Below are 15890 nucleotides of genomic sequence, written 5' to 3'. Positions count from 1 at the left end.
CGATGTTTTGCTGTGGTGCTATTGAATCAGCGGAAATATTCGGTCGAGGTCTCGTTTTGATATTCGTTCAGGTTTTGCATGGAAAAATCGATGTTTTATTCAGTTAAATTTGTCTCTTGGAATGGCCCAAATTGTTTCACATTGAGGGAATATATAAGCGAATTTCGAAAATAAACCCTTTCCCTTCCGAAAACCGTAATTTTCTCGTGCGATCGCTCGGAATTCGGTCAAATGTCGTGGTTGTTCCTCTCCGACAACAATTTGTATCTGTACTCTCGCATTCGATGGGAAAAATTAATATCCACCAAAAATCACGTCGAGGCCACGCCATCTCGAAATCGCTCCCTGGGATTCCCCCTACTTTCAAAATGTGCAAGGACGGTCTCTGCGAGGTTCTTGTGCAATGGACGGAAAAACTAATCGTTAAACAACTACGTGTGTGTATGAAATAATCCTCTAATCCATTACAACATCCAACAGAAACACGAGTACATCCTGACCATATTTGCAGATTATCCGACCTCGGGATAACGTAATGGATTATTATTTATTGGTAATTTCGTTGTTAAGCTACATACTCGCTAATGGGGGCCATGGTTGATTAATGTGGTAGAATTTGATTTAATCGGTGGGTCGGTTGGCATTACGCCTGTGTACTGTGTATGATGACGTCCACGTGATTAATATCTAAATATGCTGCGAGTCTGTGTCCAGCACGCATCATTAATTGAAAATCTTCATCTGAAAACCTGTACAGACAGCAGCCTTGGCATTGGGAACAATGCCTTGGAGTTCCTGGATAGATTGAAATTATTATAGAATTTTTGCTCGGGAATTTTTATTTGAATTCTTTCAAGTATTTACCTGCTTGAGGCCTCAATATCTTAAAATTCCTGGAAAATACGGCCTGACACCTTCTCGTATGGGAGAGCCTCTATTGCGGCGATGTAACGCTCAGTATTCTTTGTTTATTTCTGGATAGATTCGGAGACACGAAGGAATATCCACTTTTCTCTCGTGTTTTGTCGCAGTTCTGAGAGTCGACATAATGAGCCCGCTCTAAGTTACCCATAACAATTTGCACCAGAATTAAGGCGCTTTACGGCAGAAAAACTAGCGTTTCCTTTTAAAGTTGTAAAATCAACGTCCGGGCGACGTTACCAGTAGATAATCATTTCGAAAGGGAAGCCTGAGTCCCTCGTTTCCATGCGAACTATTTACCAGGTAAAGTTATCAATGCTTTAATCTGCTGGCCCTCAGGGATAGCACAGGATTTAACTCATACCTGATTCTGATAAGAAAGATACAAAGCTTTAATCTGTAACTCAATTATTCAACTCTCCCATTAAACCTTCCGATGCATGGAAGCTCTAAATGGTCGATTCTAATTCCTTGTCCGCTCTGAGATGCTTTAATATTAAAATCCCCATTAAGCAGAACATGTTTAAAATTGTAGAATTTTAAATATGCACGTCCACATGGCGCAATCTGGAATGGAAGTTTCGATTATACGTTGTAAACTTTAACGCAAACCAAGTTCAGTTTAATTGAAACTCCTGGTTTGACCCTGAAAGTGACTCCTTTTCTCTCTGTTTACTGGTTATTATCTATGCAAAGTTTGGTGGCGGATCATGAGTAATGTTTATTAAGCTCCGTGTCGGCAAAGTAAACGAAAGTCAAGTTAAGTTTCGAAATTTCCGGAGACAATTTGCATGTTTCCCCTGGAAGAACAATAATTCGTTTTTTTCTGCACGTTCGTGGCTCAATTCCAGCTACGTAGGATTTATGATAAAGCAGGTGAAAGCGAAAAAGAATCAATTTTTTCAGATGTTAACACTTGGCTAGGTTGAAACAGTATTAACCTAACTATGTAATAATCCGTTACAGCGACGGCTTAACACGGTTTTAAAGCCTTTCCATAGACCGACGTGCGAAATAATTTTTCAGCAGAGTTAACAAGGAACTCATGCGGAAAATAAAGGGGTCACCCTGTTACACTGGAGGTGAAATCCCGGAGTTTGCACTCACGCACGCATGCCAGAACAAAATTTGGTTATAAAATTTTTTGGTTTAGTTAGAAATAAAAAAAAAAAAAAACTGGATTCCCATCATACAATTCGCCGCGTGATCAATTCGCCTTTTTCTTCCTAGGTATGCTGGAACGGCGTCTGGAAATTGTTCAATTGCCCAATCAAGGCTTGAAGGCTCAAAGGGCCGAAAGCACAGCATTATGTTTACGAAAGTATCAGCCCTTTTGCCTCGACATTTTCACACTCGATAGATTTGATCACCCTCACTCCTAGTGCCGACTCCTTAAGTAAATGATTTATATAAGTTAAAATGGGACCCGGCTTCAAGGTTTCGCGAAATCTACACGGCAGGAATCGCAAGCTAAAAGATGGGAATCTGTACCATTGAGACTGTGGACTTAATAAGAGAGAGGAAGAGACTGCAGAGTAATTTCCTTTCTGCAAAAAATCGACCGTTTTTATGCCGCGTAGAAAGGAAGACGTTCTAGACTTGCCCCCGTATTGCACTGATTTACCGTCGCCAAAATTCCATCCCGAAACAAAAGAAATAACTATAATAATAGAAAATTTGGGCTTTATCAAAATCCATCAGCTCGGAATGTTCTCTTCCCATTTCCCATCTAAGTTACATAAGGAAATGAGCCGACGCGCCGAGCGTGGGAGAGCAAATATACACAATGTGCCTTATCATAATAATAAGTCTGATAACTTTAGATTGATGAATTTCTAATTTTGAGGGGAAGATGCGTTATACTATGGAAAGCATTTCGGAACATGACACGCGGAGTTTGTTACACAGTTGATACTGGGAACGAGGAATGTTTGGAACCTTCCTAATATGCACCTAATTGACATGAACTAACGATCATCGAACTGAGGCCAGAAAGAAATATATTTAAAGCTGTGTCAGACAGTTTACAGAAAGAACATTCTTCAAAACGTGCCAAATAAAGGGTAAATTGTAGAGAAACATCATGAGAAGATTTGGCTAGCCCTACGTTAAGTAGTATCCGCCAGTTGTCAAGAAAATTCCTGTAAGAGGCGGAGGCAGTCTCGTTCCAAAGGAGTTAAATGAATACATTTACAAGAAAATATTGTGGAAACGTTACCTCGAAAATTCCCCTGTTTAATTGACATAAATATAACTTACTACTATACAATAAATAATAATTGACATAAAAAACCGAGTAGAATTTAAGAGAAATTTACACCGAAACGTATCCTCCAAAATTCCTGCATACTGCGGTCGGTTTTCAAAGAAATTACATGACGACATTTACACTGAAATGTTTTTAGGAATTGCCTTGAAGACTTCTCTGAGGACAAGGGGTTAAATTTAATAAAATAGCAAGAGAAATTTATGCTGAAACGAATTCATGACTCGTTAAGAAAATTCTTATGAAAGTGGTCTGTTGAAGAGAAGCTAAATAAGTGCATTTAAACCGAAGTATCGTGAAAAATGCGCTTGAAAATAAATTCGGGACAGAAGGAAGTATCGAGCAATTTTTACGTCGGGTCAACCACCACGGATGACGTCCACCAATTGTCAAGAATAGTCGTATGAAAGGAAGTTTAATTTCAGTAAAGTTAAATGAGTGTATTTATGTCAAAATATATTGAAAAATTTCAGTGTAAATTTCTTTCGGCCTAGAGGTTACTTAATAGAAAACAAAGTAAAGTGGAGTTAACAAACAAAACACATCCACCAACTGTCAAGAAAATTCCTATGAAAAAAGCTTACTTTCAATAGAGTTAAATAAGGACGTTTACACCGGAATATACTGAGAAATTGCCTCTAAATTAAATTTGAAACCAAGAAGTGAATTTAGCTCAAACCCAAGAAAAAGTTTATCGAAGTTTACATTGGCACGTGTCTATCAATTGTCAAGAATAGTACGGCGAGGGGAACCTTATTTTCAACAGTTACGTGAACAAAAAGATTGCCTGAAAAACTCCTTTGAAACCAGAGGTTCATTTTAATACAAAGGTAATCTCTTTTAAAGGAAATTAAATGAGTGCTTTATACCGAAATATGGTGAGAAATATCCTTCATAATTCCTCCGAGACCTGCGGTCGACCGCTTTCAAATACAGTTGGGAAGTTCTTGAGATAGTTCTGATGAAAATTAAATTAAGCGAAAACCTAAAAGGCCCAAATTCGATGACACCGTAAAGGCGGGCATGGTCCATATGTGACGTTTAAATATTAGTTTCTTCGCACCGTGGCTTTGGATAAATGATTCAAAGGGTGACAAACCAAGTAAAATGTGTCAATAGTGAACAATCGGAAACTTTGATCTAACAAATTTACATTAAATACCTACTTATTAAATGAGGTTTTCTTTTTCTCCCTGAAACGTGGCAACTTCCAAAGAAAATAACCAATTACATGCTCCCAATTATATAAATTTCCCTATTCAATTATCTGTGAACTTTGCTGGAACTCCACTTGGAAACAAGTTTCCTCAGAGTGCCTCTGTTTGCCATGTAAAAAGCAAATTGCGAGGCAGCACTCGAAATTTTATGCAAAAGATTCGTAAAATGATCAGAAATGCTGCGGAACTAAGTGAATTTCAGAAGGGGCCCTGCTTGTATATGTATGCATTTCATGGCGTTTAATCAAAGATGAAAGAAATTAATGTATTCCGCTCACACGGAAGCAAGAAATTTGTAATGAGCAATAAAAATCCTCGCCAAATACTCGACATTGCTAAAGTTTTTCCCCTCAGAATTCTCTGATCATTTAAAGCAACAAACAACAACGGCGTTAGACAAATTGCAGCTCTCCATGAATATTTCAAGAAAGTTGGCCATATCTGGAAAATAGAAAGTGTTCCGGGGGCTGGATAAGGAGGTTCGTGCTAGCCGATATCTGCGGAAACTGGTGCTCGTTTGTCACCGTCCACTTCGCCTATCTCGCCTCCATTCGAACTTTTTAGTTTTAAGTGCCGCCTATATGCGTCATTTAACCTGGTTGAAAGTGTCCCAGCGTTATGGAAAAAGTAAATAACCTCGTTGCAACGCCCCGGGGTCGGCGAGAACATTTCTCATAGGACGCCTTTTCCATCTCCACAATTCTGTTATGGCCTCACTGCTATTTTTATCGCGTTTTTTTTTTTTTCCTCAGCGGGGTATCCAGGGGTAGAGCCTGAACTAACATGGAGTAACCCAGATCTGCTTGCAGTGCTCGCCATGCCTCTATTCTACGTTTCACCAACTGCTTCTCGGTTAAAAATTGCGTTCAGTACTCCTCTGCTATTCTATTAAATTATAAAACGCCTTTTAGCACATGTCAAATCAGTGGCGTGTCGATACCTTTTAAGATCCGGGCATTTTCCAGATTTACTTCTTGAATTTAATTGTTTTTGTTGTTACTGCTACTCACTTAAAAATGGCATTCAGTACGTCCCTGGTTTTACTGGCTTAAAGCGCATATCTGTCAAATCTCTCAGAAGCCCTGCGACGTTTATATATATTAACTCGTTGACGTGCTGCATTGTTATTGTACCCAGCGATTTTTAGGAATGATTAAGATTTTCTGCCCTATTTCGCGATTCAAAATTACGTCCAGTGCGCCTCTGGTTTTGCCATGAATACACAATAATTTTCCAAATTTCCTTCTTTCCTTTGATTTTCCTTATTGTGCCGGTTCTTACGTGGTACCATTGACGACGATTGGGTTTCTAAGAGTTTTAATCAAAACGCACCTCCGACTCTCCCAGATCAATTTACAAAACTAAATAGAAACATCGATGTCCCAATATTTGTGAAAAACAGTGCCGCATTGGGTTCCTAATAACCGTCAATTTCCCGAAGTAATTTTCTGGACTTTTTCCTTGGTGTTTTGATTTTCTTATTTGTCTCTCGTTTATATCAAAATTAAATTTTTTTAGTTGTTCCGACAAAATGGGGTTTCGTTCACTCTCATTTTCACTGACTCCAAATATAATAGATGTTTTTCCAATTAGAACAAACCCTCGAAAGGGCTAATAGTAAGCCATAAGCGTAAGCGACCACTGCCTCTTCCAATATTTTTTTACGATTTCCATTTTGGACTCTAAATTTTATTCAGTGCTTCCCTGCTACTACCTAAGTACACGTACCTAAGTGAATTTTTCATGGAGAAGAACTTCTACATTATTCAGAAAGAATACTGTATAATTCGTGGGCGTATCACAACCTTTTAATATTGGTTGGACATTTCTTGAAGAACATTGTAATCCGTAAACCCCGGGTTTCAAGACTTCACATACATTTTGTTCAAATTACCTTCAAGACAGTGGCGGATATAGAGGGAACGGCTCCATCGAGTGTCTCTCAACTTTCTCCACTCTCATCGAACAAACACTTTTTCCTAGCACTAAGTGCAGTTAATGAACGTAGGAAAACTAGTCATCCTTTGAGATCATTATTCGCGCAAAACTTTCCACATTAATATAAATTATAAGAATTAGGAACACTTGGTGAGGGCTCCCTTAACTATAGTCCACAACCGGGACTCCACGCAATAAACTATGGATTTAAAACTTGCCTTATTAGGACATTAATGGGAAACTGGGACAAAGTTTTTAACTTCCGCCTACTTGTCTGGCAAGTTCATTCTTTTGGGGCTTTATATATGTATGGTCTTACAAATCAACAATAAATTACTTGTCCAAGAAGAAGAATTATAAAATTTAAAATCGTCATTGAAAATTTTCATATCTCTACTACTGTCATCTATTGATTTTAAGAAATCCCTCCGTGGGAAGGTAAAAATTCTGCAATAATTTTTATTTGCCCTCTAAAAATCCCTACAAAAACGAAATCGCCGAATTAAACCCGCAGTTTGATTTTATGGAAGAATCTACTCGTAAAACTCGATACTGTTACCCTGTTAGCCGCATAATCTCGGCTTACACGTATTCAAACCATTTAACTAGGTTAATGGCTTATTCTTCTTAATTTTGACTGGTTTGTAGGTGTAACGTGACCGATTTTAATTCCTTTTTTCCCCCATAAATTGAAAAAATCTTGATATAATGGTGAACGACATGTAGAGGAAGACGTGAAATGGAAAAGGCGAATTTAGTGCTTTTTGAATTCCATTCCTTCCCTCTTTGGAGTATTGGAAAAGTGACTACGTTCATGAACGAATATGTTGAGGAAGTATTGATGGCGCTTCCTCAATTTTGTAAAATTTTTAAAGGAAAGATGAAAAATATGGTATTGACTCATAGTCGAAAAGTATTTTAGTGATCACTCTTTGTAGATCGATGAAGGACGGGAGTTTTCAATTTGCATTTATTGCGACTCGCTGTCCCAGCTTTATCTACCATAAACTTATGGCAATAAATTATGAATGGCCGACATTTTAGCCCAACAATCTAGATAAGTAAACGGGAACTACGGCAGATGTAAATGAAATGCGAGTAATATCTCTATTTGTACACCCTTAGTGAACGTAACCCAAATCCAAAAGCAAAGTTGGTCGGTAGATGTTGGGAATTGGGTCAGCCCCAGGACTTTTTCCCTTAATTAAGTTCTTTGTTACCGATGACCGTTTGTTTTCAGACCTTTGCCGTTTTTGGGATATCCATACAATAAAATATCGTGCCTGGAAGGTCGGAGGTATGAGTAATGAAATTGTTACGAGACAGATTTACTCGATACTCTTTCCTTGGACCTGGATCGTTCGTTAATTTTGAAAACTATCTGAGTTGTGAAAGAAACGTGCTACTGACAAAAATCGACTATTTGGTAAAAACATTTTAGGAATCTTAGGAAACGCGTCGTGTTAATTGAAAAATTCAAATTTCCAAGCCTGGACAGAGAGACAAGTTCAATTGCGCCCCTTCTGCGTAATTTAAAACAGCAGCGAAATATACACGTTTTGTGTTATTACCACTGTAATTGTGGGCCATGTAATCGCAAATGTTTGTTAACATGGAACATTTAAATTCGAATCAGTGTGTAACGGGGCCGCAGCTATGTACAGTTTCGATTGTGAATGTACAAACTGAGTAAATATACACGTAACCAGAGGAAAGGGAAAAAACATCCGAATCTAAATTCAAACTACTGAGGACAAAGCAAACTCAATTTATAGTGAAGTTAGCAATAATTCGGGTCATCTGAAGCACGTTTCAGAGAAATTCATGGTCCTAAAGCCCTAAATCATTTTTGGAATTGCATCTCCATGCATTTATTTATGGGGCCAACAAATGGAGATTCAAACTTTCAATAACAAATCGTATTCTGTTCGACCAATTTTGTAATAAATTTATAAGCAGGAGCGAGAAATAGTGCGTTAAACTGTTATTAATTAACTGTCCTCATAGCTAATTAATATTTTCCAACATATTGGCCCTCGGAGCAATAAAGTGAACTTCTCATTCGAAGAGTGGTAGTTTTGGTCATGTCCAAAGCGTAATAACAGTTTATTTCCGATATGATTTTATCGTCGTTAATGGTTGACAGTTTCAGAGTTTTTCCGCGATTAACTCTGGCAGCTTGGAATACGGGCTTATATTGGCAATTTATTGTTTGAGTGGATTTGTAGAGGACTTTTTTCTCGTTTCAGTCAAGGAAATTGCCTCTATGTTTTTGGGGAAATGTTGCAAAGGGATTTGTAAAATGTGTTGGAAGTAATTATAGTGGGGTTAAAACCATTGTTGGATGGATGAATGGATTGCTGACTCGATTCAAGGAAACTTTGTAAATTTCCGAAAAAATATCACTTAAAAAGTCGATTTTTGGCCGTGAGACACGTCCATCCGTGCAGTTCGATCACTGAAAGTTTCGGCCCATTTCGCCCCTTTGGGTTAGAGTTATGAGCGAAACGAGGGCAGTACCGAGAGTCGAAAAAGATTAGCGAGCAAAATTCGAACGTTCACAACTCTGATATCGAAGATTCTGGAAGTTCCGTTTTTACCCAAAGCCAGCAACTCTACGATCTCATAAAACACCGGAAGTATAAACTCAATTCGTTAATGTACTTGAAATTTAAACATAAAAGGATTGGGGCATCACCAACGGTCCAACGAGTTTACTTTAGGTTCAGGAAAGCGAATAAAATTACAGGTCCGATATTGAAAGATCCACAAAGCTTATTTTTGGTTAAAGCAATCCACTCTGTGTTGATTTAAAGCCTTGAAGATATTAATCCAATTCCCCAATGTAATTGAAAGTTATACGTAAGACGGCGGGACATCACCAAAAATCCAACTAGATTACTTGAGCTTGAACAAAGTGAAAATAATTGCAAAGCCCATATTGAACGGTGTAAAAGGTGTACTTTTAGTCAAAGCAGTCCACTGTATGTGGCCTTAAAACCTTGAAGATATTAACTCAGTGTGCTACTTTGCTTCAATGTTATGGATAAAAGTACTGGGGCTTCGCTTAAAATCCAACGAGTTTCCTTGAGGTTCAGCGAAGTTAAAAAATTTGTAATTCAGATGTCTAACGTTCTAGGAGGTTTATTTCTGGCTAAAGCAATGAATTATGTGACATCTTAAACCACTGAATAAATAAACTCAACTCGCTAATTCTTTTGAATATTATGGGTAAAAGTAGTTGGGCATCACCGAAGGTCCAACCGGTATACAATATAGAGCTTACCAAGAAGGGTAATTCTCAGATATTTTTATTTGAATTGCTCTATGAATTCCCGAAATATTGAAGCAGGTTATTTCCTGCACCATCGGAATTTTTCAAGTTTATTTCAGAGAGCTGTTCATTTTAAGTTGAATCGACTAATGTTGAGCGTGTATCGCCCGGAACGAGTCAATTCCCAAGAACTGGGGAAATGCAACTCGACTCATCTTCGTTATAGAGCATCTTAAAAGTTACGACAATATCCATCAGAATGTTCTCCAATTTACCATGAATGACAGACAATCAACCTCATACTTCCTACACGGTGATGCTAAAACCGCAAGTTCAAAAGTTCAAAGTTCTCTTAAAAACCGCCATAAAGATGTAACGACAGTTAGATCCCAACTCTTCAAAGGCTCATAATATGAGTCTTATGCTTTATCCTGGCATCAGTGCATTAAAAATTTATTATCCTGAAATTTACGAGTGTGGCCAAAGTTGCGTTATTTCTCACCAGACGTAATGCTCTATGAAATAGTACCTCATGATAAATAGAATAAGTTTCCAAGGTAGTTTTGAAATTACTGAGCGCTTGTTAAAAGTTTATAAAGCAAAACAAAAGGAAATGGAAAAGATAAAGTAAAGTAAACACATCTTAGACTAGCGTTAATTTAAAGTTTGTATCAGGATTGTGTGCTTTGCGGGGTTTATTAATCATTCGCCTCTATGCAACCTAGAGCAAATGCATTTCTATAGGCTTTCAATCATGCAAATGTCGTTGATATTCTATGGAGTATTTGAAACCAGAATCGGTAATGTAATTTATAAACCGTTCTTCAAATTGGCAGTAAGATTTTATGGACGACTTCCATTAAGCTCTTCCACCCCAACAACTTCCCATAATATAAACTTATTTCCAAGAACGATAAATCCTCCTGACAGCTTCTGGTTGTTCCTCGTCTTGACCTTTATTATCATTCTTAGCTGGTTTGGTTAACACCCGATCCCTTATCAAACAATTATCGGGGACGCCCTGCAGTAAATGCTCAGACCTAACTGTTTCAACCCCAGTTATGGGATCATTTGTTTACGTATCCCAGGAATTTCATTCTGGCTCTTATGGGTGCTGGAATAATTAATCCTCGGGGCGTACTTCTTGTCCGCATTCGATAAAATGAAAAGAGTAATGTCAACGGGCATTCTTCTTTTATCACCGGACAAAGGGCCGAATATCTGAGAGGCACGAGAAGCGGTTTTAAGTCAACACACAAAAAAATGTTGCCGCTTGAGCTACACGAAAAGCAACACAGAGAAAGGGCCTTTTTCATTGTCGCAAAATAACTTCTCCGCCTACGTTCCATGAATAAAGGAAACACATGGATGGACGCTAACGAGGTACTGTGGAGCCCATTATGGGATCTATTATTAAAAGAGACGCTTTGTTATGAGGTTATCGGTCTTGCGTTGCATTTCTCATAAATGTTGTTTATGATGCTTTAATGTGGAAAGAACACAGCGTGAGTTACAACCACTATAACGCAGGTCATAAAACGCCGAGGAAATCGAAAAACTTGACAAATAACCATAAAAAGCAAACAATCAAACGCAACGTTATTTATTATAGAAGGACAAATGTTACATGCTTGATTGACACTTATTGTTCTCATTGTCGACAAAACGAGGAGCAATCAGGGCCATTATGAGCGGAAAATCAAAAAACTTCATATTGCAACGTTGACAAAGAGGCAGTCAGTTTTTACATTCTGTATACGCATCTTTGGACCATTGTTGTATTCTTGATGTGTTGATGAAAATTTGTCAAATACGGGTTTGATCAAGCAGCACATGATGAAAATTCTAAAAGCTCAACGAATATTCAAAAAAGGAATTGGGCCGTTTGTTGAGGTTTGGGAACGCTCTTATTAATGCTCGCATTGCTCCAAAACTGGGGAGACCAGTGTAGAGCTTTGTGTTGACAAAGTCAATTTGGTAAGGGCAAATATCAAAAATCACATAATGTGCAGTTTATGTGTAGTAGAGATTTTACCCGAACACGTGTCAATAAATAATAAGCCAACATTTTGAAATCATGGAGGACAGAATTACCCGAAAACTGGCTCGACAGCTGCGGGATTTGTAGAAGAGATATGTTCCCTGCAACTTCTAAATTTAAAATCCTTAATAATATACCGGATGTAACGTAGAAAAAAATCTGTTGTTTTCTCAAGCTCCATAAATTAACAGGCCAGAAAAAAGGCAAATGTTACATTCTTGATGAATAGCAAACAAATGTTACGGTCTCTGTAAATAGAATTCTTTTACGCAATTTTTTTGACAATTCGTACGTTTGTTGCTTTAATGAAAACGTCTCCTAATTGGTATTTTAAAAAATACATTTATTAAAATAACGTTTGTCTTCCTTTCCAGGATGACCGAATATTTGCACCTGCCCCGGATGTGACCAGAGGAATGGGGTCAACCATCAACCTGTCAAAACCCGATCCTCCGGGTTCCCCACCTTACTACAGGTCCACCTCGGTGTCCAGTTCAAACTCAGTATCTTCGCGAGGTAGGAATCGGCTTTGAGTGTGCCAAAAACCTAATACCCTAAATCTGCATCATCGAGTTTAATTCGCACCAATTGCATTTTCCCCATAACAACAGCCATACTACGAATCTGGATGAAATCCAGGCGAATGCCTATTTGCCTTCAGCCACAGTTTCGCATGCGGATAATCGTAGTTTATAGGCGTTTTTCCAGGATAAATTATTATTTAGCAAAATTAAATAATACGCTATTCGGCGCTTTTCGACGTTCATAAATCGGAGCTGTTATTATTTACGCATTGAAGCTCGAAACTGATAATGGATTTCCCCCGGTCATTATGGTTTGCTAATGGAAGTTTTTCCATTGAATCAAAAAATTCAATACCTGTACGGGATCGCGACGCATCGGTTGCAGGTTAATACAATGTACGGGGATTTTGATTTTCCAATAAGTGCCAGATTGCTGGGAAATTAACGAGAAAATGCGCGGGAAAGGCTCTGTGCAACAGTAGTAGAAGGCTTAAAGTGTATAAAAATTTCAAAAGTATCTTACAATTTCATCAGGATTTGAGAAAATTTCAGATGTTTTTAGTTAAGAAAGAGGAAGATAAGAAACTTTTGGATTTCTGGAAATAATCTTTTTTTGTCACAAGGAGAATCTTCTGAGGAGACCTGGCCTGATGTTTTGGCGGGCAGATAGTACGGGATTATGTCCCTCTTGTCCCTTATCATATTTTTATCAATCCCAATGTAGACAATAAAAAATTTTTACTTTTTCCTTAGGCAATGAATTTGGATTTTTTCTTTAGATGCTTCTTTTTGCGTTTTCACATCCATACGTATATGTCCATACTTGGGTATTTCGTCCCTTCATCATTTTGTCTTGATCTTCTACGCCCTTTCCTGTCGTGTTTGCACTGATTTCTGATGATGCCATAGGTCGTTTCTTTAGCCAAGGCATTCCCCGGTTTTACCCACTGAACATTCCCCCTTCTACCTTCCACAAGTGTTACCTCTCTCTCTCTCCCTGCACTGAGAACAGAGAGAGATAACGGGGATCCAGAGGCCGCCACGTGGAGGTTCGGTTAAATCTGTAACTCTTGAAGGAATAACCACTCAGAATAATCTATGTTCCACCAACCGCATATTCAAGTTAGGAATAGATGTTAACTCACGAGCCTGCTTTACTTGAGACGATATGTTAATTGTAGTTCCAATTGGCATTAGAATTTTTACATGATCAGTAACTTATCACGGAACACGAATATCTCAAAATCTCGGTCTCTTATGCGCCCCAGATCTCCTTCCACTATGTACCATGGGCGGACTACCAGGGGTCGTTTCAGTCAATTCATCAATTGATATTATTTTACCTGATACTCATCATGTACTAGTTTCTTCTGATGACACAGTAAGTCGAGTAAATACAAAAATAAAACTATCAGTTGATGATAAAGAAACAATAGTCGTCTCTATCGCCGCAGAGATTCGCAAATGCTTTCGGAGCTCCCTGTTGCCGAATTCCCTGCTGTCGAAATTTATTCGTGTTGAATAAATTGCGAAATTTACGAATTTTTTTCCTTGACTTGAATGTAAAGCAATTGATGGGCGTTTTAGAGGAAATGTGACGAATAAATAATTCTTAAGGAAAGCTGGAAACATTTTCCTGGAAACGGACGCGCGACTTCGAGCGACAAAATCACCATGGCTTTGCCAGGTACTTCCCTACTTCTACTATCCTGTATTTGTATGAGCAGTACTGACCATTATAACAGGGTTAATTTAGTAGTTTCGTTTATTTATAGGACTAAGCTGAATTACCACTATCACTGCTTAGAAGTCAAAGGAATGCCTCAACAATACTCAGACTATCCTGGTGCATGTATTATGTGAAACATTCTTTCCACCATTGGTAAAATAATTTCGGTTGTAAGAATTATTTTTTCATTTTTTTTCTGTGGATCATTTCCAGTGAAGAGATTTACTAGTCAAATATATCTCCATCAATTGAGCGCTGACAAAAATTTCCTCCTGCAGAACATAGTACACTAATTGTTACTTCATGTACCTGATAGGAGAGTATGTTGAGAACTTCTTCTAATTTTCACACACTTTAACCTTTTTTTAAATTCCTAAAACAGAATTTCTTCCGATATTAGCACCCATTTAAAGGGACGCTCTATAGCAAACTCCCCTTCCCGTTCCGCTCCGCTTTTAAAAAGGTTTCACTCCCTAAGGGTGGAAAATAACGTTTAACGAACCAAGGGTAAATATTTGTATAATCCCACGTTCAAAATGTCGCCAACATTTAAATTTGCACGTAATGAAAGTCGAGGCGTGATTGGACGATTTGCTTTATATAACAATTAGACATGTGTTTGCGGTCGAGGCCTATCCAGGAATCCCCATTTTGCCAGGATTATGTCGACCAAATCCCCAGGAAATGACGAGGCGCGTTGTATGTTTCCGGGGGAGTTATTACGGCGAGGGATGAAATATCTAGGAAATTTAACAGAAAAATTGGGGGTTCGGTTTACAACTCGAGATATCAGAAAAGCGCCCGGAAAACACACAGAAGGATCTAGAAGTTTCTAGAATTTTTAAGGAGCAAAACGTAACTGCGTTTGCTTCAACAGAAGAAATGCACCTCGCATTTGGCATTTGGATTTGACCAATCTGCCTGGACCAGCATTCGTTATGTAAAGACCATATGGAGAAAACGGAGGGACGCGATTTGCATCTTTCAAAAGATTAATTTGGCTGGTTTAAGCTTGTAGTATGAGACGAGGGATGTACAGATAGAGGACATGCCGCAGTAACTGAAGATAATGAGAATTTTGTTATTTTATGTGCAAGACCTCTAAAATGTTTGCGCCCACGGCTCTGTGCAGGGCAAAGCGAATTTTGGGAATAGATGGGTAAATTCATGAAGGATTTAAATTTAATTACTCTACCAGGGCGAGCATATGAAAGTAATACGAAGGAAACTCCCTCCTCGCATTCTTATCTCCGTTTTCTCTTCAGTTTCAATCTTGTAGCTATCCAGTTCCCTCGAGTTAATCCAGACTTGCCAGCTTTCATATCACGAGTTTGAGCTGCAGATAATTTTAAACATCTCCAATTAAGCCGCACTGCTTAATCGGTCTCCCAGCTCCAGCACTAAAAATATAACAAATTACGCCCACTTTGTCGGTTGTAGCTGAGCTATACTTATAATTAAAGCAATTTCCAGCACACACAGTTGGCAGACACAGCAAGAGAAGGGTTGCGGAATTACTGGAAGGTCTATTTGAACAATTAGACACTTGTTCAGAGTCTCTCGTTTTCAACGCGCTCAAATTGCCCGGAATTATCTTGACCGGATCCCCAGCGCCATTTTATTATATTTTCCGGTGGCGCATATCTTTATATTAAAAATAAAACGCCTGAGCCCGAGTTGAAAGAATGCCGTTTCCCACGAAATTTATTTGACTTTTGTTGTTTCATTCAGTTGTTGCATGTTACGTTTAACACACCCTCTCGCAGCCGCCATTCTACATCTTTTCGCAACCGAGAAACAAAGGCATAAACCCTTCGTTTTGTTAGTCCTAGGCCGCGCTGGGAGCAACAGGGTGTCCGACCAAACACACATAACTGCAAGATGGAGAAATCACAATGCAATTCGACAATAATTCTGCTTCTCTCGCTAACGTAACGGGGCCGATAGCTCGGCAAACCGAACGCCGTATTGTTGCAAATC

At 38.5% G+C, this 15890-nt stretch overlaps 1 protein-coding gene across 2 annotated transcripts in view; it reads left to right on the top strand.

Annotated features, from left to right (window-relative positions):
* Positions 1-15890, top strand: part of LOC136344129 (uncharacterized) — a 163442-nt gene that overhangs the window by 113009 nt on the left and 34543 nt on the right. For both annotated transcript variants that reach the window (XM_066291276.1, XM_066291275.1), the window contains exon 4: positions 12032-12173. In XM_066291276.1, coding sequence (XP_066147373.1) covers positions 12032-12173 — 142 coding nt within the window. The remainder of the gene's footprint in view (positions 1-12031; positions 12174-15890) is intronic.

This window comes from Euwallacea fornicatus, chromosome 16 (genome assembly GCF_040115645.1).
Source record: "Euwallacea fornicatus isolate EFF26 chromosome 16, ASM4011564v1, whole genome shotgun sequence".
NCBI classification, from domain to species: domain Eukaryota; kingdom Metazoa; phylum Arthropoda; class Insecta; order Coleoptera; family Curculionidae; genus Euwallacea; species Euwallacea fornicatus.
Note: the sequence above shows the minus strand (reverse complement) of the source record. Positions and strands in the feature narration are given on the sequence as shown.